Source organism: Prionailurus viverrinus, chromosome F2, assembly GCF_022837055.1.
Source record: "Prionailurus viverrinus isolate Anna chromosome F2, UM_Priviv_1.0, whole genome shotgun sequence".
Classification (NCBI taxonomy): Eukaryota; Metazoa; Chordata; class Mammalia; order Carnivora; family Felidae; genus Prionailurus; species Prionailurus viverrinus.
In genome coordinates, this window is record NC_062578.1 from 34,591,300 (window position 1) to 34,617,430 (window position 26,131).

The 26,131-nt window shown below is 36.5% G+C and overlaps 1 protein-coding gene across 1 annotated transcript in view; it reads right to left on the bottom strand.

The window, feature by feature from the left end:
• The window catches only part of CNGB3 (cyclic nucleotide gated channel subunit beta 3), a 152,090-nt gene that overhangs the window by 88,987 nt on the left and 36,972 nt on the right, over nucleotides 1–26,131 (bottom strand). Inside the window, exon 4 of the mRNA XM_047842749.1 lies at nucleotides 1,630–1,775. Coding sequence (XP_047698705.1) covers nucleotides 1,630–1,775 — 146 coding nt within the window. The remainder of the gene's footprint in view (nucleotides 1–1,629; nucleotides 1,776–26,131) is intronic.

Here is a 26,131-nt window from a genome sequence, read left to right on the forward strand (position 1 = left end):
TATTTTGTAGCATAAAGTCAGTCCTTAGGTTTACATTGAAATGAAACATTAAAAATTTACATCATTCTAAAGGTTCTAGTTTTATGCTTCTTGGGTTTTGCATATATCTTTCAAGTTATGAATAAATAAAGCTCAAAATATTTTTTCAACATATGTTTATCAAAATACAATGACTGCCTTTTCTTTTCAAAAAGAAATTACTATACAATATGTAGTTTATTTTTTACTTATTTAAAAAATGTTAATTTGTTTATTTTGAGAGAGAGAGAGAACATGTATGAGCAGAGAAGGGGCAGAGAGAGAATCCAAAGCAGGCTCTGCATTCAGTGCAGAGCCCAATGTGGGGCTCGGTCTCCTGACCCTGAGATCATGACCAGAGCTGAAATCAAGAGTGAGACACTTAGCTGACTGAGACATCCAGGATCCCCTGTAGTTTATTTTAAAAATCCAATTTACCTTATACAGAATTTTCCTTATAAAGGAAACCCTTAACTCTATATGTTAACAGTTTAACTTTTATTTAACTGTTATTAAACAACCTTTCTTCTATTTTTGTCTCTCTCTCTATATATATACATAAATATTTTTATAAAGATGTATTCATAATATATATCACTTTTGTGCTCTACTTTATTGTATTTATTAATTTTTCATAAACACATTTCTGAAATTATTAGGGAAGCTGATGATTGCCCCCCATGTGATTAGTTTACTGATGTTCTCTACTATGTTGTATATTCAGATAGTGTTCTTATATTTTTATAATAAATGCTTTGTGTATAAAGGGTATTCTTAATTAATATTTACAATAAAACTTGCTATCGTGGATATTGCTGTTGGCTTGTTCATATATGGTGGGTCCAGAGGTCATGTGCAGAGGGCTCCCTGTGTCTCTCTTCTTCAGGGTTTTCTCTGAGCTGGCTTACTTAAAGTGTTGGAGACTTAGCAACATGCCCCAGCAACAACCTTCAGCCAATGTAAAACAGTTGGTGGATTGATACCCCAGCTTCTTTCTCCAAAATATATAAAGTACTTATACAACTCAACACCAAAAAACCTTCCACACAATCTGATTAAAAAATGGGCAGAGGACCTGAATAGACATTTTTTCCCAAAGAAGACATACAGATGGCCAACAGACACATGAAAAGATGCTTAACATCACTCAGCATCACGCCAATGCAATTCTAAACCACAATGAGATATCACCTCACACCAGTCAGAATAGCTAGTATCAAAAGGACAAGAAATAACAAGTGTTTGTGAGGATGTGGAGAAGGGGGGATCCTGCGCATTGTTGGTGGGAATATATGTATTGATGCAACCACTGGAAAACAGTGTGGAGGTTTCTCAGGAGAATTCTTGGGTGTGATCCACATAGTTTTTCAGCTGTATCAAGTCCTAGGGCCTACAGAAGAAGCCATCTCATCAATACATCTTTATTGTCTTAACTCCTATCTCCATCTCTCTTATCTGCTCTCACCTTCCTGGATCACCTTCAATACAAACTATCTGTACTTAAATCATTGTCGCAGGGTCTGCTTTTGGGGGAACCCAAGCTAAGATATTTGAAAATACATGCCCCTTCATAACTTTTTTCTTTCCAGTACTTTGAGTAACAATGCTTACCAGTTTGGGGGCTGGCTTCAGGTGAGGATATATCTCCTTCTGCCAACTTTTTCTTGTAGAGGATTGTTCTTTGACGCATCCTTCTCACCAAGTTGTGTAGCTGGGCATCAGCATACTCATTTATAACAGGGGCTTCATGTGGTTTGCTTTTTGGACAAAATGAGGAAAAAAATGGTGATAGAGATGGATCCATGAAGAAGTACATACAAGGGAGAAATTAAGTTTTTTCACACTCCTTATAGATCTCAGACAATTATTTGCTCCTTTCTACAAGTGAATAGAACAATTTAAAACTTAAGTTTGATGGGGGCGCCTGGGTGGCTCAGTCGGTTGAGCGTCCAGCTTTGGCTCAGGTCATGATCTCACAGCTCGTGAGTTCGAGCCCCGTGTTGGGCTCTGTGCTGACAGCTCAGAGCCTGGAGCCTGCTTTTGCTTCTGTGTCTCCCTCTCTCTCTGCCCCTCACTCACTCACATTCTGTCTCTGTCTCTCTCAAAAATAAATAAATATTTAAAAAAATTAAGTTTGATGGAACAGTGCTGGTTACCAATGAAATATTAGAATCCACAAATAACAAATGTCCATTCTTGACTCTATTAGATCTTGAGGACTGTGATTCTGACATTGCATCATTAGAAAAAAAAAAAAAAAGAAACCCTGGCATTGTAGGTAGAATTCTATATTTTTAAAAGGTTTATTTATTTATTTTGAGAGCAAGAGAGAGAGAGAGAGAGAGAGAAAGAGAGAGAGAGAAGGGCAGAGAAAGAGAGAGAGAAGGAGAGAGAGGGTCAGGCCTGATAGCATGGAGCCTGAAACAGGCTTGATCTCACAAACTGTGAGATCGTGATGTAGGCAGAATTCTAAGGTGGCCCCCTGGTGTACTTGTCCTGCATAATCCTGGAGACAATAAATATGGTGGATTTTGCTTTCATAATTAGTGTGTGCTATATAGCTTAGTTGACTTAAAGGTAAGAAATTTATACAAATGGGCCTGATGTAATCAAATAAGCCCTTTAAAAGCAGAGAGTTTCTGTAGCTGGTGATAGAGCAGAAAGTTACAGGTTTGAAGCATAAGGGCAATTCTACTTGAGAGACATTATCAATTTTTGGCTTTGAAGGATAAAGGGGCCCCCTCATGAGAATTACATGAAGCTTCTAGGAGCAGAGACTGTCTCAGGCTAGCTGATAACAAGAAAACAAGGACCTCAGTCCTACAACCGCATGGAGCTGAATTCTGCCAATAATTTGAATGAGCTTGGAAGTAGATTCTTCTCTGGTGCCTCCAGGTAAGAGACTAGCCAAGCCTGGCTGACACCTTCATTTCAGCTTTGAGAGACCTTAAACAGAGAACCTAGCCTCACCCAGATTTTTGACTTCTGGCAGTGTGAGCTATTAAATGGTATTGTTTTAAGTTACCTAGTTTGTAATAATTTCTTATGCAGCAGTAGAAAATGAATATATCTAGTGTGCGTTAATGCACTTCCCTTCTAAGAAAACAAACAAAAAAAATAAGTACAGGGTATAATATATGAATTAGTATACTTCATAAAGATCTGAGTTCCTTGACAGATTTTCCTCAGACTTCTAACTCGTTCTCTCTACCTTCCTTCTCAAGTCTGACACTGTGTCTACGCAGACCCATATAGGTTCTATCCATTCTCACCTCCTCACATCCATATCTCCCCTTTCCATCTCACTTCCAAACTGGAACTTATGGGGTTCACATTGGAGCTGGGTAATCTGTGGATTCTATTTAAAAAAAATTAATCTTTATTTTTGAGAGAGGGAGAGAGACAGAGAGACAGAGAGAGACAGAGAGAGAGAAAGAGAGGCAGTGTGAGTGGAGGAGGGAAAGAGACAGAGGGAGACACAGAATCCTAAGCAGGCTCCAGGCTCCCAGCTGTGAGCACAGAGCCTGCAGGGCTCAAACTCACAAACCATGAGATCATGACCTGAGCTGAGGTCAGGCGCTTAACTGACTGAGCCACCAGGCACCATCCACTGTGGATTCTATTTAAAAAGAACCCTAGTATGAGCCCCTCTCTACTAATCTCCATTCTCTATCATGAACAGAAATATATCACATCTATAATTGTTTACAGATTCCCAGACCATCGATGTGTCTTTCTTTCTTTCTTATTATCATAGTATAATTTATGCCTCTTTTATATGTCAAAAGTCCTGCCTCAGCATCAACATTCTTTTAAAAAAATTTTTTTAATGTTTATTTATTTTTGAGACAGAGACAGAGCATAAACAGGGGAGGGGCAGAGAGAGAGAGGGAGACACAGAATCTGAAACAGGCTCCAGGCTGTCAGCACAGAGCCCAACACGGGGCTCGAACCCATGAACTGTGAGCTCATGAGCTGATTCGAAGTCAGACGCTTAACCAACTGAACCACCCAGGCACCCCTCAGCATCAAGATTCTTTAAGTGTGTCACACTAAAAGCTTTAAAAGCCTTCTCAAGAATGGCGAAGACTGAGATGCAGTGGAAGACTGGTACATCTTAGACAATACAGAAGTAGGGGATATTAGGTCTACAAAACTAGAATTTTTTTTTCTGATTAAGAAGTGTTATATATATCATTTCACAGATTTCTTCTTAGTATGCCTAGGAGTTTATTCATCCATCAGACTGTTGAGTTTCTACTTTATGTAATGGAATAAAAAGATGAATTAGACTGTAACCCTACGGATGTTCATAGTTCAATGGGTGAAGTAAGGATGTAAATGAGTACCTAATAAATAACAAAGATATGTACAAAGTGCTATGTTCATACTAAACTTGGCTTGGGGAATCAAGGAAGGGTTTCACAGAGAAGGCATCTTAAGTCTGAAATGTTTAGAAGGCCTTTGACAGAGAAATGAAAGAAGGACCTTCGAGGCATTGAGAACAATACGTTCAGAAATGTGAAAAAACATAACACATTCAGCAAGTATTGTGGGCGTGACTGGAACAGAATAAGTATATGGAGGAGGCCAGGTGGCAGGGGTGGTAGGAGTGGTGGTGGTTAGGTCCTGAAAGGTGAGTGGGGTCAGATTATGATGGTTCCTACATGATTTATTAGGAGTTTGGACATTTATCTATAGGTTAATGGGATCCAATGTAGAGTATTAAGCAAATGAGGTGTATGAGCAGATAGAAGTTTTAGAGACCCAGAAATAGTGGCAGAGTTGAAGAGGAGCAGTGTAAATGGATGGATGCAAGGAAACAAGTGAATGGGTTAGATTAGAACTGTTACGGGAAAAGAGAAGGATTAAAGAAATAATTTAGAGCCAGAAAGAAAAGGATTTGATCTTTCTGGATCTTCTGAATAATCCAAATAAGAAATCAAGAATAACTTCTAAGTTTGTATTACAAGAGTCTAGCTTCATGAAGATGCCATTAATATAATGAAGAACTCAGAAAGATGTTTGTATATAGAGAGTGTGTGGAAAAATGAGTTTTTGTGTGTGTGTGTGCATGTTCAGTTTAAGATGTTTGTAGGACCTTGTGTGATAGGATTTTGTGCCTCCCAGAAGACATTTTCTGGGGATAAGACCTTGGTGGTCATCAGTGTATATGGGATGTGTGAAGAGATGTATGTAGATGATATCATTATAGACTGAAGTTCTCAAGGTCAGAAACCGTGTTTTCTTTATATTCCACAAAACCTAGGACAAGGTAAGTTTTCAATAAATGCTTATTGAATAAATAAACTCACTACTTCCAACCTTTTGTTTGACCTTATGTGATGTGCCTCAGTGCACTAAAAAAAATCTATAAAAAGTGAAGTTGAGACTTGCTGGATCATTAACTATAAAGGCAGGTATTCGAACTGTCAAAATATCTAATCCAAACCTTAAGACCTAAGGAGAATGTTTTTTCTCTTTTCCTGAATCATCGATAAGCCCTAATTGACCATATAATTGCCACTTAATCACACTGGTTTTTATTGTGCAAACCTACCTCATGATTAAAGTGCTGAAAATTATATTAGAAAGCATGCCAGCATTTCAAATGCATGTCTATATTTCAACTATGATATATTTTTCTTTTTGTATTAGTTGAGTGTTTTATGTCCATTTATTTCATCTTTTCTTTTTTCCCTAGCTCTCTTAAAGAGCAATCCTTGTTCATCTTCTCCCTTACTGACATATATGCAGAAGCTATGAATGTATTTTTCTTTAGGTAATTTTGTGACTGAATTAAAAGTCATGTATTTTCATGAGATAAACACAAAATCAAACGGGTGTAGAGAGAAAAGCAATGGATATGCCTTATGTAACTATGCTTCATTTGAGTGATATTTGATATTTCTTGTTCATATTACTAAATTACTAAATTTCTTCTTCAAATTACCAAAAATATTTTTAAATGAATTATTCCTCATAATTCCTTGATGAACCATATCTTACATAAATATGTAAACATTTTACAAATTTTAGTAAAGAAATAGAAGGAAAGTCTTATTAAAACTCTTATTGAGATGAGTGAGGCTGTTAAAATTTGTATCTATGGGAGAATAAAAAATTAGTTGTTAGAGTGACATTTATTCCTGTTTTAATTTTTTTGATCAGGGTATAGAGAACACTCATTTAAAATAAAAGCTGATGAAAAAATCGAATTATAGTGGTAGTCTTCATTTCTTTAAATTCAATCAGAGATATAAGCAAAAAAAATCATATATTTGACAATTGTTCTTACATTTGGGGTTGCAGAAGCTTTCTCACTCCAGGGTGAATGCATCATAGTAATAACGAGATGGGTTAGAAGTAGGCCTTTCTTTTGCAAAGGGAGAAAAAAGCCATCGTGAAAGGGGAGGCAGAAAAGAGAAACTTGTGGTCTATGGGAGTATTCAAGATATCATTTTTATTTATTTATATTTGTTTGTTTATTGTTATTTTTGAGAGCAAGAGAGCACGTGCGTGTGCACATGAGTTGGGGGGCTGCAGAGAGAGAAGGGGACAGAGGATCTAAAGCGGACTCTGTGCTGACATCAGAGACCCTGAAGGGGGCTTGAACTCATGAACCGTGAGATTATGACCTGAGCTGAAGTCTGATACCTGATCCACTGAGGTACCCTAGGATATCAATTTTAAGAAAGAGTACATATGTAAGATGTGGATCTTGAAACTGATTCTTTCAAAACTATTTGTGTTTACTGAGACTCTTGGAAAGTTTTTATCTACACTCAGTGATACCCATTCTCCATTCTCCCATTAAAGTTGTTGCTTTAGTATAATGCAAAGGGGTGACTACTTTTGACGAGGTGAAATGGATGGTGGCAGTTAAGAATGAGTTTGCAGTGAAGGATGAATGGCACTTTGATTGATAATGTAGAGGGAAAATATTCAAGGCAAAGGATACAGCCTGAGAAAAAGTGTATCAGTTGCTGCTCTGTGGAGAATAATAAAAACTCAAACATTTAATGTAAAATCCCAAATCACCTATGATTTGGTTTGAAAGGTCAGTTGAGACCAATGGGGAAGCATAGCAGGATTCTAAGCAGAAGAGGGACATTATTAGCTATATTTTGGAAAAATAATTGAGAAAAATAAAGATAATTAGTTGTGGTGTGGAAGAACTATAACTGGAAGAAGGGAGAAAGTTGAGTTAAAATATGTGGGTTAATGTAACAGTGAAATTTTAAGTTTGGTCGGTGTACTACATTGAACAGTGTTCTGCCAAAATTCATGTCCAACTGGAACCTCAGAATGTGACCTTACTTGAAAATAAGATCTTTACAAATGTAAGTAGCTAAGTGAAGATGAAGTCATACTGGAGTTGGGTGGGCCTTTAATCTAGTGACTGGTGTCTTTATTGGAAGGCCAAGTGAAGACAGGGAGGAGACACACAGGGAGAACACCATGTGACAATGGAGGTAGAAACTGGAGTGATGTATCCACAAGTCAAGAAACACCACAGACTGCTGGCAACCAGCATAAGCTGGGATAGGGATGTGGACCAGATTCTCCCTCGGGCTTTCAGAAGGACCAAACTTGTAGGCACCTTGATTTCAGGCTTCTAGCCTCTAGAACTGTGAGAGGATAAATTTCTGTTGTTTGAAGCCACTCAGTTTATGGTAATTTGTTGTGACAAATTTGTTGAGACAAATGTGACAAAGTTAGTTAGCAAACTGGATAACTGTGATGCCATGTAACTCAGATGGAGGCATAAGTTGTAAGATAACTGTAAATGCACTCAATTCAGTATACGTTAAACTTGAAGTGTGAATGAAGAATCAAGGTCTTTTTAAAATATGTATAGCAGGCAGTTGAGAATTTGTGTTTGGAATTCAAACAGGGAGGACTAAGCTGGATGGAGATGTTGAACTAAGATCACCTTTCTAGAGGCTATGGTGGGAATTATATAGTGGATGAGATTGCTGGTAAGAGCCTGCATAGAACAAGAAAAGATTGGGAGGTCAAACCTTGTAATTTGCTGACATTTAAGGAGTAGCGTAAGATAAGGAATTGAGAAGTAGCAATTAGAGAGGTAGATCTGAGACAGAAAAATGTCACAAAAATCAGGGAAACTAAGAGTTTGGAAAAGAAGATCAGTCATGTCTCATGCTGCACACAAACTGCAAATTTTGTCATTTTTGTCTTGACAAGTATTTTGTAAAAAAGTACAAAGACTCTGTTCTCGAAGGGATTTTGAATTTCCATTATTTCCTGAACTCAGTTAAAAGTGGTATTTATTCCCTTTAGTAAAATCTTGAATAAACTTTGGCTTTTGCAAACTTTATCTGATTCTTATTAATGCTTAAGTAAGAATTAAATTCCTTTTTTCGTTAAAGACTTAATGTTTTTTAAAAATTCAAGTTGATCAAAGTCCTTTAAAATCTCCTATTCAAGATATGTTGAATAACAGACAGGGATTGGACAAAGAATATTATATTCCTATTTGGGAAAACTTTGAGGGGAGAGAGGAGCAGGTCTTTTTTGTTTGTTGTGTTTTCTCAATAATTAATGATAAATTCAGACAGTTGTTCTCAAAGGTTACATTTAAAGAAAAGAAACCTACTTTGAATAAGTGGAAATTTTTGTAGGCATAAATTTCTGAAAGAAAATACTTGAAATTAGTACAAAATTCTGATTCTTACCAATGTATCTGGTGGTTGACCATAAAACCTACTAATTTTAAGGAAATATGGGCTAGTGTAGTTGTAACTCAACCAAGCCTCACTTGGTTTCCCTCTCATATTCACCTCTAAATGCTGTGAAGATTTTGAGTTGTTTATCACATTTTGCTTGTGCATATGGTATAGTTTGTACACATTAGTTTGTACAAATGGAAATGTACATATGGATATTATGATGCAGTTTCCTAACCTAAATTCTTGATCTGTCTAGAATGTGCTACAATGCATTTGTGATTCCAAAACTTGTTTCTGAACTCTGGCCAGCAGTTCACTCTCTAGATTTTTCCTTCTGTTAACCTATAAGTGTTGGAGGTTGTGTCCAAGATATTTATTGCTATTGTTATTGAATCACATTGTAATGGCCTACAAATGTAGCGGTGCCTAACTTTGTTAATAGTTAAACAACATTTTAAGACTAAAGGAACAAAAAAGTTATAAAAATAGTGTCACATAGGTTACAAATTTATAACCTAAGAACCATATGTACACATCAACATACATACACACCTACTAATAGCAATCCTTCCCAAATCTTAGCCCAATTGGAAAGAGAATGAATATACATATAAATATACAAACATAAAATAATCATAATACTAATATGTTTCATGTCAATAGACATTAAATTCTCTAATGGTGTCAGGTAGTTTTTGAGATTAAGGTGAACAACAGCTATGTTTTTTTATCATTTTTTTCCATATAGTAGCAGCCTGCAAGAGTCAAACTATCTGCTCACAAAATGTTCCTGAAAATTGGTGCATTTTGAGTGTCTCGTTCATTTATTTAACAGATATTTATAGTACTTACTTTGCATGAGGAAAGATAACATGTTCTATATTGACTTTGAAGAATCTTAAGAAACATTTTTTCAAAGTTATATCTTGCCCAACGTGGGGCTCAGACTCATGACCCTGAGATCAAGAGTCACATGCTCTACTGACTGAACCAGCCAGGCTCCCTGACTTTGAAGATTTCTTAGTTAATAGTCCTTTCTTTCATTTTACATATGTCATTATGTTTATTCTTACTTATTAGGCTCTTCTGAGTAAATTGCTGGGGTTTTTAAATTTAAAAACTGACTGATTAGAATGCACCATGGACTGAAACATGTATCCCACCCCCCGTAATTTATACATTGATGCCCTATCCCCCAGTGTGACTGTATTTGGAGATAGGGTCCTTAGGAAGGTAATTAAGGTAGAATGGAGTCATAAGGTTTAGTCCTTAATCCAATAGGATTGGTGTCCTTAGAAGAAGAAGAAGGGACACCATAGGGTTCTCTCTGTGTGCATGCACAGAAGAAAGGCATCTAATGTTAGAACATAGCAAGAAGGCAGCCATCTTTAAGCCAGGAAGAGAGGTTTAACCAGAAACTCTGACAGCACTTTGATGTGGATTTCCAGTTTCTACAACTGAGAGAAAACAATATTCTGTTGTTTAAGCCACTCAGTTTGTGGTATTTTGTTATGGAAGCCTGAGCAGACTATTACAGAATGTATACAGGTCTAGAAAAAAAAGGGTAAAGCTATTTTAAGAAGCAGATGAAAAAGTAAATCAAGATAATAGGCTGAATGCCATAAATCTCTAAAAATGACAAAAGAAAAGATTTAAAAAATGTATAGTACCGGAAGACAAATAGGAAACTTCTAGTCAGAAAACAAGGAATTTGAGAAATTTCTTAAAGACAGAAAGCTCATGGGTTCATATGTTAACTTGTTTAATTCTCCCAAATTATGACATGCTTAGAACAGCGCTGCTCTTGTTATTACTAATGAAGAAAAACACTGCCAAAAACACTCACAGAAGATATTGTTGCAAAATGAGAGAGGGTTTTGGGGGGATCTGGGTGGCTCAGTTGGTTAAGCGTCTGACTTTTGATCTCAGCTATGGTCATGATCTCACAGTTTGTGAGATGGAGCCCTATGTTGGGTTCTGTGCTGGCAGAATGGAGCCTGCTTGGAATTCTCTCTCTCCATCTTTCCTGGCCCTTCCTCCCCTCTCAAAATAAATAAACTAAAAAAAAAGTGGCAGAGGTTCTGGAAGTGTTTTACCTTTTTTGGGGGGAGTGGACGTCAGGGGGCCTTAAGGGGGCCATGGCCAATCGTTGGGATGATTACACAGAGTAGTGAAGTAGGTTACTTTCTTTCTCACCTAACCTTCACTGAGTGGATAGAAGCAGGAGCCATTGCCTCCAGGATGTTGCAGTGAGATGGGTTTTGGGCTGGAAAAGCAGGGCTGTCTCCCAGGTGACTGGTAAGAATCAGAATAAATGGGGGGCTCTATGACCAGACGATGAGTTAGTGTTACACTTCTTGGCAATGTGTTCTTTCCCACAATCACCATAGAAAGAATATAATAAATGGAACAGAATCTACAGCAATGGTTTACCACATGGTGGAGTGAGTTGAGGAGGTGGAATAAGAGGGAGTTCAGTGGAAATGATTTTCCCCACGTGCAGGCAGTAAAGGGAGGCATTGTCTGTAGCCAGCTTAATAAAAGCTATAAATGACTGAAAGTTGGTCTCTTTTTTAATCATCACTGTGTGCTGGTAATTCTGAACAATGTCGATAATAAAATACTTCTACAGCCTCACGGTAGACCACTCAGTGCTCCTTTTTAAATGTTTACTTATTTTGAGAGAGAGTGTGTGAGCATGAGTGGAGGAGGGATGGAGAGAGAGGGAGAGAGAATCCCAAGCAGGCTCCACACTCAGTGCAGAGCCCAATGAGGGGCTCCATTTCACCACCAGGAAATCACGACTTGAGCCGATATCAAGAGTCAGATGCTCAACCGACTGAGCTACCCAGCCTCCCTACTGTTCCCGTTTTGTACACCACTGATCTACACAAGTTACGGGGAATTTCAAGTACAAAGATGATCACATAAGCCAAGAATTACCAAACAATTGTGCAACATCAACATTATCAGAAACACTAATGTAAACAAATAGAAAAACTAATACCCGAGGAAATGAACAAAACAGACAATAATTAAAAATAGAGTTATGAGAGGATATCTATTTTATATTAATCAGAATAGGTTATTGTGAAAGAGAATCAATTCGAAACTTGGAGATAAAAAGTTTGATCATTTGAAAAACAAAAATAAAAACAACAATAAAAATGAAGAAAGATACTATAGAGAAATCTTATTTCACAATTGAAGAAATATGCAAGCCTTCAGATTCAAAAAGGCCACCAAATGTAAGTGAGATGAATACTAGAAAACTCAAACTTAGCACACCAATATAAATCTCAGAACACTAAAATTAAAGAGAAAAGTGTTAAGAGCTTCTAGAGGTGGAAAAAAAAATCCCTATAAATAAAGGAGCATTAGATCGGCACCAGATTTCTCACTGACACTACTGGATACTAGAAACTAATAAAGCAGCATCTCAAAATTTCTAAGGGAAAATTAATTTTCCTTGAACTCCACCTGCCAAACCCTATATAAAATCAGCTCTTCACTTTGTTCAGGGAGAATTTACCTTCCAAGTACAGCTCTGCCTGGCTTAGCAAGCAACAAATTCAATTTTTGTGTCAGGTGTTACATGGTGGCCTCTTCCTTTGACACTAGGAATATAATTTAAAAGGTAAAAGGGTTTAAAAAGACGAAACAGATGAAGGAGTTGGGATTTTAGTTAGCAGAGAATGTAGAGCTCTGGCAAAATCTATATTGAGAAATTCAGTTTAGGCCTTGAAGCTAAAGTAGATTCTACAATCTTTCCCTGAATCTAAATTTGGGAACCACATGCTGAAGAGAAATATGCTATTTCTGTAGGTCAGATTGTGGGTCTACTTATCCACCTACCCACCTTGAGTGGAAATATTCCCTAAGAAGTAATCCATGCCCAGATGGGTTTACTGCATAGGAAAGGGAAAAACCCTAGAGAAAGGGTGAGGGCCTGGTTTCTTGCCTTCAAGGCACAGGAATCCCAATCACTACTAAAACACAGCAGATCAATGTTTTGGGTTCTAACTACATTAGCAATTTCTCTTGCTATGAGTAAACTGGGAATGAGACAGTGAACAGCAAGAAGCAGATGTGACAAAGGGAATGTGGAACTATTTTAACTCCCCTAAACAAATGCCAATTACCCTGAGGCAGATTTGTCATTGCCTTGGCAGCAGTATGTGTGGCTGTGGCCTGGAGACAGAAACAGAATCTTATGATTCAGAGCAGAGATTGGCTTCTTTCAAACAGATGCCAATGGAAATAAATGTATGTGGAAAACTCTTCACAAGAAGGGGTTCCATTTGGATTAATTCAATAATTTAAATGTGAAGAGAGGCAATCTGTAGAAAAGGGAAACCAAGACTGTCTGAGTTGATGAAGCAAAATCACAGGAGATCCTTACAGAAACCAGATATAGCACGTAAGGAAATTACACTAGGAAAGGGAGGAGAAGTCAGTGCTGATGATAAGCACTTAGAGTCAGATCACAGTTCCGCACAATGGGAACGGGACTGCTGAATAGAAGTCTAAACTCCGATGGCTTGTATGTGATTGTGGTCAGCTTCTAGAGTCCTAGAGAACCAAGCTCCCAGTCCCTGCCCATCTAGAAATTAGGAGTTTCAGTTTCTGATGGGGCAAAATTCTTGAGTAGATTCTTCCTTAAGAGTGAGTGCATAGTAAATGGTTAGCAGGGATACATTTCCTTGACTGGAAAATATTTGCACAGATTCTTTTCTGTGAAAGCCTAGAGAGACATCATGTATATTCCAGCTAGATAATTAACAGTGTCTAATAAAGAAATAATGGCAAATGAATATTCAGTTCGATGTTGAGATAAAGGAGAAGGCAATGCATATATTTAAGGGATACTCTGAGTGCCAAATTCATGGCTTCTTTTCCTTCTTCTAAATGTTGGGAAGAGAGAGAAAAATGATCTGAAGCACTGAAGAGTCAAATTAAACCTGTTAAAGAAGTTGGCTTAGGCATGTGGGTAAAATTTAAATAATTCTGGCTTTTAAACTACTAAAAGGAAGGATGAAGTGTCTGTTAGAAGTAGGTTAGTAAAAAGCAAGATGAGTGGCACCTGGGTGGCTCGGTTGGCTGAGCGTCAGACTTTGGCTCAGGTCATGGTCTCACAGTTCGTGCGCTGGAGCCCCAGGTTGGGCTCTGCACTGATAGAACGGAGCCTGCTTGGATCCCGTCTCCCTCTCTCTCTGCTCTTCACCTGCTCTTGTGTGCATGCACGCTCTGTCTCAAAAATAAGTAAACGTTAAAAAAAAGCAAGATGAAATTACAAGTTGCCGATAACTGCTGAAATTCGGTGAGAGAATAGTGCTAGTAGCTTGGCTCTACACTGAAACTTTCCTTAAGATAGAAGCAGACCATAATAGCTTTCCTTCTCTGTTAGTAATTATATTTTCATGAAGAAATCTGTGCTGACTGGGACACTCCCATAGTTTTGATTGCTGTCAGTTATCTACTTCTGGGGACAGACTGTAGGACATTTATGCCATTATGAAAAACACACCAACTGACTTTTGACAAAAGTGCAAAAGCAATTCTAAGGAGGAAGGATAGCCGCTTTGACACATATGGTGCTAGAGTAACTGGACATCTAAGGCAAAAAAGTGAACTTCAACCTAAACCTCATACTTCATACAAAAATGAACTCAAAATGGATCATAAGTTTAAGTGTAAAACAAAATAGTATAAAATTTTTTAGAAAAAGTGAAAGAAAATCTTCTGGGTCTGGGGCTAAGCAAAGAGTTCTTAAATTTGATACCAAAAGCATAATCTACAAAAGGTAAAACTGAAAAATTATACCTAATCAAAATTAAAAACATTTGCTCTATTAAAAGATCCTATGAGGAGGATGAAAAGATACGCAACACCACGGGAGAAAATATTTTCAAACAACATATCCAACAAAGATCTAGTACCTAGAATATATAAACAACACTACAGCTTAGCAGCAAAAATTTAAAACAATTTGATTATAAAGGGAGCAAAAGACATGAACAGTCATTTCATGGATGAGGATATGCAAATGGCAAATGAGCTCATGAAAAGATGTATAGTGTCACTGGCCATTAGGAAATGCTAATTAAAAGCATAATAAAATATTACCGCATCAATCAGAATGGCTAAAATAAAAAATGTGACACCACCAAATGCTGGCAAAGATATGAAGAAACTGGATCACTCATACTTTGCTGGTTAGGATGCAAAATGGTACAGACACTCTGGAAAACAGTTTGGCAGTTTCTTATAAAACTAAACAAGTAATTATCGTATGATCCAATTATCACATGATATGTTGGACATTTATCCCAGAGAACTAAGAAGCTGTGTTCACACAAAAACCTGTTCACAGATGTTCATAGGAGCTTTGTTATTAATAACCCAATATGAACCAACTCAGATGTCCTTCAGTGACTAAACTGTAGTTCAGCCATATAATGCAATACTACTCAGAAAAAATCTTAAAAAAGGAATGATTAATGATGCACACAGCTAGAATGAATCTCTAGGAAATTATATGACTTAAAAGTCAATAGCCAGAGGTTAAATACCATTTGTGATTCCATTTATATGATATTCTTAAAATGACAAAATTGTAGAGATGGAGAACACATTAGTGATTGTCAGGAAGCAGGGAGGGGCTAAAGAATGGGATAGGGAGTGAGATGCATGTGGTTATAAAAGGGCAATAGGAAAGATCCTTGATGGAACTATTTTGTATTTTGATGGTGGTAATATGAATTTACACACACAATAAAATTACATAAAACACACACACACACAAATACACAAATGAATACAAATAAAACTGGGGAAATCTGAATAAGATCAGTGGATTATAACTCAATATCCTGGTTGTAGCACTGTACTATATATACCCTTGTAAGATATTACCATTGGTTAAAGGATATGTGGGAGCTTTCTATATAATTTCTTACAATTGAATACAAACCTATGAGTATCCCAAATTAAAAAAAAAAACCTACCATCATTAACATGAAAAACACCATTATACCTATTAAGTTCAGCATACTGAGGTAGAAATATGGCATTCTACAACCTTGCTATTCAAAAAACTGGTCTGCAGACCTGTAGTATCAGCATCCCTGAGAGCTTGTCAGAAATGCAGAGTATCAGGCCTTGCCCTATATCTTTTAAAACAGAATTTGCATTTTGACAAGCTCTTCAGATCATTTGTATGGGCATTAAAATTTGAGAAACACTGTTCCATTAAAATTGAACTTGCAAGCTTAAACTGTAAAATATTGGTAGGAACCACACTTTTTCCTTGGCTTAAGTCCCTTTTTTCTCTTCTTGAAGGAAGGGTAGAAAGTTCTCATTTTTCTTGAATGCTAGCTGTGTCAATATCACACATGATTCTTACAAAACTCAATGAGATGGGCTTTATTATATCTCTTTCAGATGAACTGAAAACCTGTCTGATTGAAAATTCATGCATGAAAATAGGTGATGGAAGGTTATAAACAAATTATGACAAAGCTATACAAGAGGAAACTGGAACTAATTAGAACTCAATGTTTTCTGATCTTTAAAAGGTGAGTATTTTGATTTTAAAAAAGTCAAACTAGTCTGACAGTGCATATCTTCTCTTAAGAAGTAGAGAACATTTAGAGTACATGTAGCACAACTGAGTGAGAATCTAGTCATTTGGGTCCTACTTTAGTAATATGTGTTGGAAGGTGAATTTGTTAAAATTGAATGACATTAACTTAAACTCAGTTTGCTCACATGCAAGGTAAAGCTAATATTTTGTACAGGATAAAATTATAATAAAAGATGGAAAAACACTTGAATCTTCAAGAGAAAAATAGGGAAAGCCAAGAACACCATATGGTACTATAACATAAATTTTCAAGCCTTTTTGGAGAGGCAGGCCACTCTCCTGATGAACATTATCATCAAATTTTATGGTCAAAAGTACTTACCATGTCTTGTGCAAATAATTTGTATAGTCTGTCACATACTGTATTACACTGAATATTCAATTTGAAGAACCTAGTTTCTGAAGGGCATAACAGCACATAGTGGTAAAACTTACTCATAAATCATATGGGCATGGTTGAGGGAGCTCACTATTTGATCTGTCTATAGTCAGCACAGATCTTGAATGTGCATCACAGATTTTTATGTAAATCAGAGACATCAATAGTCACATAAATTTGCATTTACAACTTGATTTCTGTTAGTGAATGTGACAGAATCATCCTATCTGCTACAAGCAAACTGAGAAAGTAAAGTAAAAGACATTATTACTTTAAAATATTGCAGAGACCCTATGGCTCTGTTCTCTGTTCTTTTTAATTTGATATTTGAGAAGGAGAGGTAATAATTAGAAGAATTATGAATGTATCCTTATGGAAACAGAAATTTATGTTTGGCTTTCTAGCAATAACCTGGATACAGACGATTCTGCAATTAATAAGTGGCTGGGTGGCACAAAAACAGACACATAGACCAATGGAATAGAATAGAAACCCCAGAACTAGACCCACAAACGTATGGCCAACTCATCTTTGACAAAGCAGGAAAGAACATCCAATGGAAAAAAGACAGTCTCTTTAACAAATGCTGCTGGGAGAACTGGACAGCGACATGCAGAAGGTTGAAACTAGACCACTTTCTCACACCATTCACAAAAATAAACTCAAAATGGATAAAGGACCTGAATGTGAGACAGGAAACCATCAAAACCTTAGAGGAGAAAGCAGGAAAAGACCTCTCTGACCTCAGCCGTAGCAATCTCTTACTCGACACATCCCCAAAGGCAAGGGAATTAAAAGCAAAAGTGAATTACTGGGACCTTATGAAGATAAAAAGCTTCTGCACAGCAAAGGAAACAACCAACAAAACTAAAAGGCAACCAACGGAATGGGAAAAGATATTCGCAAATGACATATCGGACAAAGGGCTAGTATCCAAAATCTATAAAGAGCTCACCAAACTCCACACCCGAAAAACAAATAACCCAGTGAAGAAATGGGCAGAAAACATGAATAGACACTTCTCTAAAGAAGACATCCGGATGGCCAACAGGCACATGAAAAGATGTTCAGCGTCGCTCCTTATCAGGGAAATACAAATCAAAACCACACTCAGGTATCACCTCACGCCAGTCAGAGTGGCCAAAATGAACAAATCAGGAGACTATAGATGCTGGAGAGGATGTGGAGAAACGGGAACCCTCTTGCACTGTTGGTGGGAATGCAAATTGGTGCAGCCGCTCTGGAAAGCAGTGTGGAGGTTCCTCAGAAAATTAAAAATCGACCTACCCTATGACCCAGCAATAGCACTGCTAGGAATTTATCCAAGGGATACAGGAGCACTGATGCATAGGGCCACTTGTACCCCAATGTTCATAGCAGCACTCTCAACAATAGCAAATTATGGAAAGAGCCTAAATGTCCATCAACTGATGAATGGATAAAGAAATTGTGGTTTATATACACAATGGAATATTACGTGGCAATGAGAAAAAATGAAATATGGCCTTTTGTAGCAACGTGGATGGAACTGGAGAGTGTGATGCTAAGTGAAATAAGCCATACAGAGAGAGACAGATACCATATGGTTTCACTCTTATGTGGATCCTGAGAAACTTAACAGGAACCCATGGGGGAGGGGAAGGAAAAAAAAAAAGAGGTTAGAATGGGAGAGAGCCAAAGCATAAGAGACTGTTAAAAACTGAGAACAAACTGAGGGTTGATGGGGGGTGGGAGGGAGGAGAGGGCGGGTGATGGGTATTGAGGAGGGCACCTTTTGGGATGAGCACTGGGTGTTGTATGGAAACCAATTTGTCAATAAATTTCATAAAAAAAAAATAAGTGGCTGGGATTATTAAGGTTCCTGCCATGCTACCTGGAATACCTTAAATTTGTTACTCAGGTGACATTTGTCATTAAGCCTTTAAGTATGGTGATGTTGGAAGCAAAAGAATACACCACCATAGCTGGGGATAGGTATATTTCTGTTATGAACAGTAAATATTTACTTGCATGTAGGGGAAATTCAAGTTTTGTGGGGCTGGAAGCTTTTATAATTTATAGGGATATTTTAAAGAAAAAAGAATAAAAAATATGACTTCTAATTTCAACACAGAGTCTTCAATTGAAGGACTCTGAAACAGGCTTCTTGGCTCCACAGTAAATTCACCTCTTTACATATTACAGATGTGTACAAAACAGTCCAATGTTTTAAAAGTCACCATCCAGAGGTACCACTTATTACCCAGTTGGATGTACATAATAAAAAAAAGTAGAAAATAAGTGTTGGCAAGGTTGTGGAGAAATAGAACCCTTATACTTTGTACGTTATTGGGAATATAAGGTGGTTCAGGGGTTTGGAAAACACTCTGGCAGGTCCCCAAAAAGTTAACTACAGAATTATTATATGATCCTACAGTTCCACTCTTAGGTATATACCTGAAATAATGGAAAGCAGGTATTTAAACAAGTTCATGTATAAGCTATTTACAATAGTCCAAAGGTGTAAACAGCCAAAATGTCCATCAGTGGATGAATGGATAAACAAATATAGTATATACATACAACAGAATATTATTCACCTGTAAAAAAAGGAAGTACTGATACATGCCACAACATGGGTGAACCTTGAAAATATTATGCTAAGTGAAAGAAGCCAGTCACAAAAAGTCACATATTGCATGATTCCATTTAGATGAAATATCCAGAATAGATGAAGTTACAGAGACAGAACACTGATTGGTGGATGCTAGGAGCTTGTAAAAGGAGTGAATGGGGAGAAATTGTTTAATGGGTAAAAGATTTTACTTTAGTGATAGAAATGTTTTGGGAGTAGATAGAGACAGCAGTTGAATAACATTGCAAATGTACTAAATGCTTCTAAATTGTTCACTTTAAAATGGTTAATTTTATGTTATGTGGATTAATTTCACTTCAATCAATTATTTTTTTAAAAAAACCCCACCATCAATTCATTTACTCAATTAGTAATTAATTATTACTAACATTAAAATATTAAATTATAGTGTGCCAAATTCCAAGGAGAAGTTTTTATGGAGTACCTGTTATGAGACAGGTACCTGAATGTACTAAGAAAGTAAGTAGTATTACTTGTTCTTAATAATTTATTATCAAAATTTAAAAAACCTTATGAATGTTCATGCATTTACAGAATTGTGTGCTATTCACAATGAGTGATAAGGAAGGACTTGTCAGATAAGGCTTCAAAAAGCAAATAGGTTTGAGATTATTGTGATGGGTGTGTGGGTTTAAATAATGGAGGAAAGTATGGCAGTAAAAAAGGGAGCAGGGACATGGGGATAGTAATGAGTATGTGTCTCATGGGAGTTAAACAGAGGGCCAGTAGAGAAATGTTTTGGTTGATATTTGGATATAAAGTTGGGAAGTTATAATGAGGTCAGATAGTAGACTTGGTGGCCCAGAAGAAGGCAGGTGAAAGGGCATATTTGTAGAAGAAACAGTGTGAGCAAAGGTATAGAGGTGGGAACTATCAAGTTATGTGTTGAATATGCTCCCGTAGGGATTTCTTGACTTAAGGTTCATGGGCTACCTAACAGTTCTTATACTGGTTTCAGAAATTCCATGAACCTCTGAAATTGCTGCATTTTTTAAAATGTGCATACACATTTTTTTCAAGAAAATGTCTGTATATGTTTAGCAAATTTTCAAAGGGTAACACCTCACCTGTTAAGATATAGCAAAGTTCACATATTGCTGGGAGAACATAGCTAGAAAATGCTATTATTATTTTTGCATCTTAGGAACTCTTGCTCTTCATAGAACCAGATGCTTAGCTTTGGGTATGAAATATGAAAAGAAATGTCTTATTTACGAATCAATCTTTAAGGTAATTTTTATCTAAAAAAAAAAGAAAGCATGGTATCCTAACCAAATAGAGCAATTCCACTAGAATATGAGTGATTTGTACTTGTGGCTAAAAACAAGGCAGTTTGTGGTGTGCCTGGAAGGGGAGCATGGTTTTGCTTCAACAAATACACAAACAACTCTTCCCTTTTACCACTGTTAGAATTATGAATGAGAGACTGTGGTGGAAATACAGGCATTCCTGATGGCCTTAGAAGCAGTAAGAAGTCGGGGCACCTGGGTGGCGCAGTCGGTTAAGCGTCCGACTTCAGCCAGGTCACGATCTCCCGGTCCGGGAGTTCGAGCCCCGCGTCAGGCTCTGGCCTGATGGCTCAGAGCCTGGAGCCAGTTTCCGATTCTGTGTCTCCCTCTCTCTGACCCTCCCCCATTCATTCTCTGTCTCTCTCTGTCCCAAAAATAGATAAACGTTGAAAAAAAAATTAAAAAAAAAAGAAGCAAAATGAAGTAATTTGATTAGAGCAGCACCTTGACCATTTCTAATGGATTAAAGAGGTATAACAGATCTTTTAGGGATCATGCTGTATAACATTCCACTCTAAGAAAGAAGTCTCTACATCTACTTCATCCAGAAAGGATGGTCATTTGATCTCTCTTTGAACTTCCTCAAGTATAGTAATTGTCATCACAAGCAGCCCATTTCATATATGAATTGCTTTCATGATTAGGATTTAAGTAAAAAATGTATAAATTTTATTAATTTTTCCAAATGACTTTATTTTTTAGAGGAGCTCTAGGTTTAGAGGCAAACTGAACAGAAAGAATAGAGAGCTTCTCCCATATATCTACACCCACCCCATCAAAGATTCCTTTATTAGTGTGCATTAACATTCGTGTGGTACATTTGCTACAATTGATAAATTAATAGTGATTCATTATTATTAACTGAAGTCCACAGTTGACATTAGGATTTTCTTTTTGTGTTATACAGTTCTGTGGGTTTTGACAAATGTATAATGACATGAAACCACCATTACAATATCAAACAGAATAGGTTCATTGTCTTCCATGTGCCACCTATTCATCCCTCCCTTCTTCTCCCGAACATTTGGCGACCACTGATCTTTTTTAAGATATCTATAGTTTGCCTTCTAGAATGTTATATAGTTGGAATTATACAGTCTGTAGTGGTTTTCAGACTGGCTTCTTTTACTTAGCGATATGCATTAAAGTTTTCTCTATGTTTTTTTGTGGCTTGATATCTTCTTCCAATCACTGAATAATATTCAATTGTGTAGATACACATAGTTTATTTTTCCATTCATCTGTTGAAAGACATTTTGGTTGCTTCCAATTTTTGGCAGTTATGAATAAAGCTACCACAAATATCTGTGTGCAGGATTTTGTGTGGACGTAAGGTTTCAACTCATTTGAGTAAATACTTAGGAGTGTGCTTGCTGGATTATACGGTCAGAATATGATTAGCTTCGTAAGAAACTTCCGTACGTTCTTCCATAGTGCCTGTACCATTTTGTAGTCCTGTCAGCAGTGATTGAGAGTTCCTGTTGCTTTACATCCTTGCAAGCACTGGTGTTGTCAGTATTTTGAATTCTAGCCATTCAAAAGATGTATAGTGGTATCTCTTTGTTGTTTTCATTTCCATTTCCCAATGACAGATGATGTTAGGCATATGCTTACTTTCCATCTGTATATCTTATTTGGTGAGGTGTCTGCTCAGATCTTTTATTTCCCCCTTTTTTTGTTTTAGATAATGGGGTTGTTTGTTTTGTTGTTATTGAGGTTTAGGAGTTCTTTGTATATTTTGCATAATATTTTTTATCAGATATGTGTCTGGAAATATTTTCTTCCAGCTGTGGCTTGTCTTTTCATTCTCTTAACTGGGAAAATTTTATTGTGAACTAAAGTACGGCAAATTTCATACACTGACCCTCAATTTATTTTCTGAAACTACACAGAACACATAGAACCCCTCTTCCATACAGTAGACAAATATATCTGAAGACAATAATAATTTACTTCCCATTAGGAGTCTTAATTTGCTGGGATACCATGTTATTGAGGATTTTTTTATGTGGCATGATATTGAGACCCCGTCATTATCATTGTAGGTGCCTTTCTTGGGAAACACTCCATTTTGTCATAATTCCTTTTAAGAAGTGATGAGCAGAAGCAAACAGAATAGATATGTTTTGATTAACACAGATAGAGTGGTATTACACATTCTGTTATTATGTTACTCTTATTATTGCTTTTGTTTTAAAATAGTTACATCCCAATATTGACTCATATTGAGTCTTTTTCCTCAACTGAGTCTCCCAGAAATTTCTATGTGGCTCTCTCTCAGTCTGTATTCCAGTGATTTAATATTTTAACCTTGTATTTGGAACTCTACATCTCTTTCTGGCACATTTAAAAATATCTGATTGCACTTCATAATTTAAAAAGTTTTCACCATTTTTTTTGGTTATTGAAGAATAGTTGACATAAAATGTTATACTAGTTTCAGGTGTACAACCTAGTGATTTGACAATTCTCTATAGTACTCAGTGCTCACCACAATTAGTGTAGTCACCATCTGTCATCATACAATATTATTGACTATATTCTCTATGCTGTAATTTTCTCATCCCATTTGCCTCCTACAACCCCATGAATAAGGCTGCTCAAATGTAATTATCCTCCTTTTCAGTGAGGACATTGAGGTTCTAGCAAATTAAGAGATTTGTCCAAGTCTAAAAGAACAGTAAGTGGAAGAATTAAGAAGAGAATCAGGTTCTTTTAGTGTCATTTGTTAGTGCCATTAATCTATTATTCCAATCTATTATTCTTTTTACCCCATCACAAATATATTAGCTTTCTTATCTTGTTTTATTTATAGATATGGGACTTCTATCATCTATGGCTTTATCCTAGTAACTCAAAAAAACGTTGAGTTGCACAATATAAAATATAGAGTCTGTAGTTATCTCAATAGTGATCAAGTTCACACTGGTTTGTTTATTACATTTTGGTAGGTATTTTTTTCAGCTTTGAATTCACTGAGCACATCTTTACATCTTATTTAAAAAGATACAATAAGAGATAGTCAAATTCTTTTCTAAAATGTGGTTAACTGGACTTCTTTATTACACCCCTCATTTGCTATGTAGAGTCCACCATTTTATTTTCTAAGTGCTCAAAAATCATGTTTAACAATTCATTTGGGAGTTCTGCCAGAGATTAACATAAAACTACAGTTTCCAAATTCTACACCATACTCTTCTTTGAAGATTAATAATTTTCTCATTTTTATATAGTACACCCAAAAAATTTGCAAATGAAGATTGTTCTAAATGTTATTTGTTATTTAGATGTTCCTGGGAAACTAAATATAAATATCATTTTCATCAGGGAAAAGTGACACTTCTGAATCTACCTGGATGTGAGTATTATTATGACCTTATAGTCAAGGATAAGTAATTCTTTTTAATGTGTAGAATAGGGAGCATATTTCAAACTTGTACTGGGTGACACCTTTGGGGCACAGACATCTTTACACAAAGAGAGAAAACAATTGCCTATTGTTTGTTTCCTTTGCTCCATTCCCTCCCACACACTTCCCCCTATGCTTGATGACAGTCAAAATTTCTTAATAGGGGAAAAACTTTCCATTCCACAATTAGAATTAGGCTTGACTTGCTTTTTGGAGAGGTGCTGCATAAAGTTAGATATAAATTACCAAGCAAATTCATAGAAAAAGATCAGACTTATGGTTACCAGAGGCAGGGGGGTAGAGCATGAGGGAGGGGGAGTTGGAGTTAGGTAGTCAAAAAGTACAAACTTCCAGTTATGAGATAAATAATTAGTAAGGATGAAATATACAACATGATGACTATAGCTAATACTGATGTATAATATATAGGAAATTTGTTGGGGCACCTGGGTGGCTGAGTCAGTTAAGCGTTGGACTCCTGATTTCAGCTCAGGTCATGATCTCATGTTTTAGATCATGAGTTTGAGTCCTGCATCAGCTCTACACTGAGCCTTCTTGGGATTCTCTCTCCTTCTCTCTCTGCCCCTCGGCCTTGTGCTCTGTCTCTCAAAACAAATAAATAAACTTAAAAAAATATATAGGAAAGTTGTTAAGAGAATAGATCCTGAGTTCTCATCACAAGGGGACATTTTTTTCTATTCTTTTTATTGTATCTGTATGAGACAATGGATGTTAATTAAACCTATTGTAATCATTTCACAATGTATGCAAATCAGACCACCATGCTGTACACTTTAGACTTATATAGTGATATATGTCAACTATTTCTCAATAAAACTGGAAAAAACTACAAAGCTTGTTTTATTTCCTCAAGTAGATTTAGGTGATGGAGTAGGGATGTAGATGATGGAGGGGGTTGAAGGTTAGTGGAGAGGGGTAGGGTTTTAGAGAAGGAGGACTAAGAGCTTGGGATTTTCAATGTGGGACAGATGAAGAGGGTGAAAATAATTTAGAAAGCACTAAAAGAGAAATCCCTATTAAAATAACACCAGCATTCTTCACAGAGCTGGAACAAACAATCCTAAAATTTGTATGGAACCAGAAAAGACCCCGAATAGCCAAAGCAATCTTGAAAAACAAAACCAAAGCTGGAGGCATCACAATCCCAGACTTCAAGTTGTATTACAAAGCTGTAATCATCAAGACAGTATGGTATTAGCACAAAAACAGACACTCAGATCAATGGAACAGAATAGAGAACCCAGAAATGAACCCACAAACGTATGGCCAACTAATCTTTGACAAAGCAGGAAAGAATATCCAATGGAATAAATGCACCCCAATGTTTATAGCAGTGCTATTGACAATAGTCAAAGTATGGAAAGAGCCCAAATATGCATCAATGGCTGACAATTCATATTGTTGACATATATTGTATATGGCTGAAAGCCATATATATACAATATATACATTGTATATATGTAAATAAGATGTGGAACATATATACAATGGAGTATTACTTGGTAATCAAAAAAATGAAATCTTGCCATTTGCAACTATGTGGATGGAACTAGAGGGTATTATGCTAAGTGAAATTAGTCAGAGAAAGACAAATATCATATGACTTCACTCATATGAGCAATTTGAGATACAAAATAGATGAACATAAGGGAATGGAAGAAAAAATAATATAAAAACAGGGAGGGGGACAAAACATAAGAGACTCTTAAATATGGAGAACAAACAGGGTTGCTGGAGGGGTGTGGGCGGGGGAATGGGCTAAATGGCTAAGGGGCATTGAGGAATCTACCCTGAAATCATTGTTGCACTAATGCTAATTAACTTGGATGTAAATTAAAAAATAAATTAATTAAAAAAAACAAAAAAGAATGGCTACCAACAACAGAAAAGAAATAAAGTCATTTTCAATTACAAAAAAAAAAAAAAAAAGAAAAAAAGGAAAGCCCTAAAAAAGTGAAGTCAAGGCCCTCTGTGGGCTATGATGCTACATGTTAACTACTTCACAGTTTAACACTGGATCAATCTAGACCACAGCAAGTGTA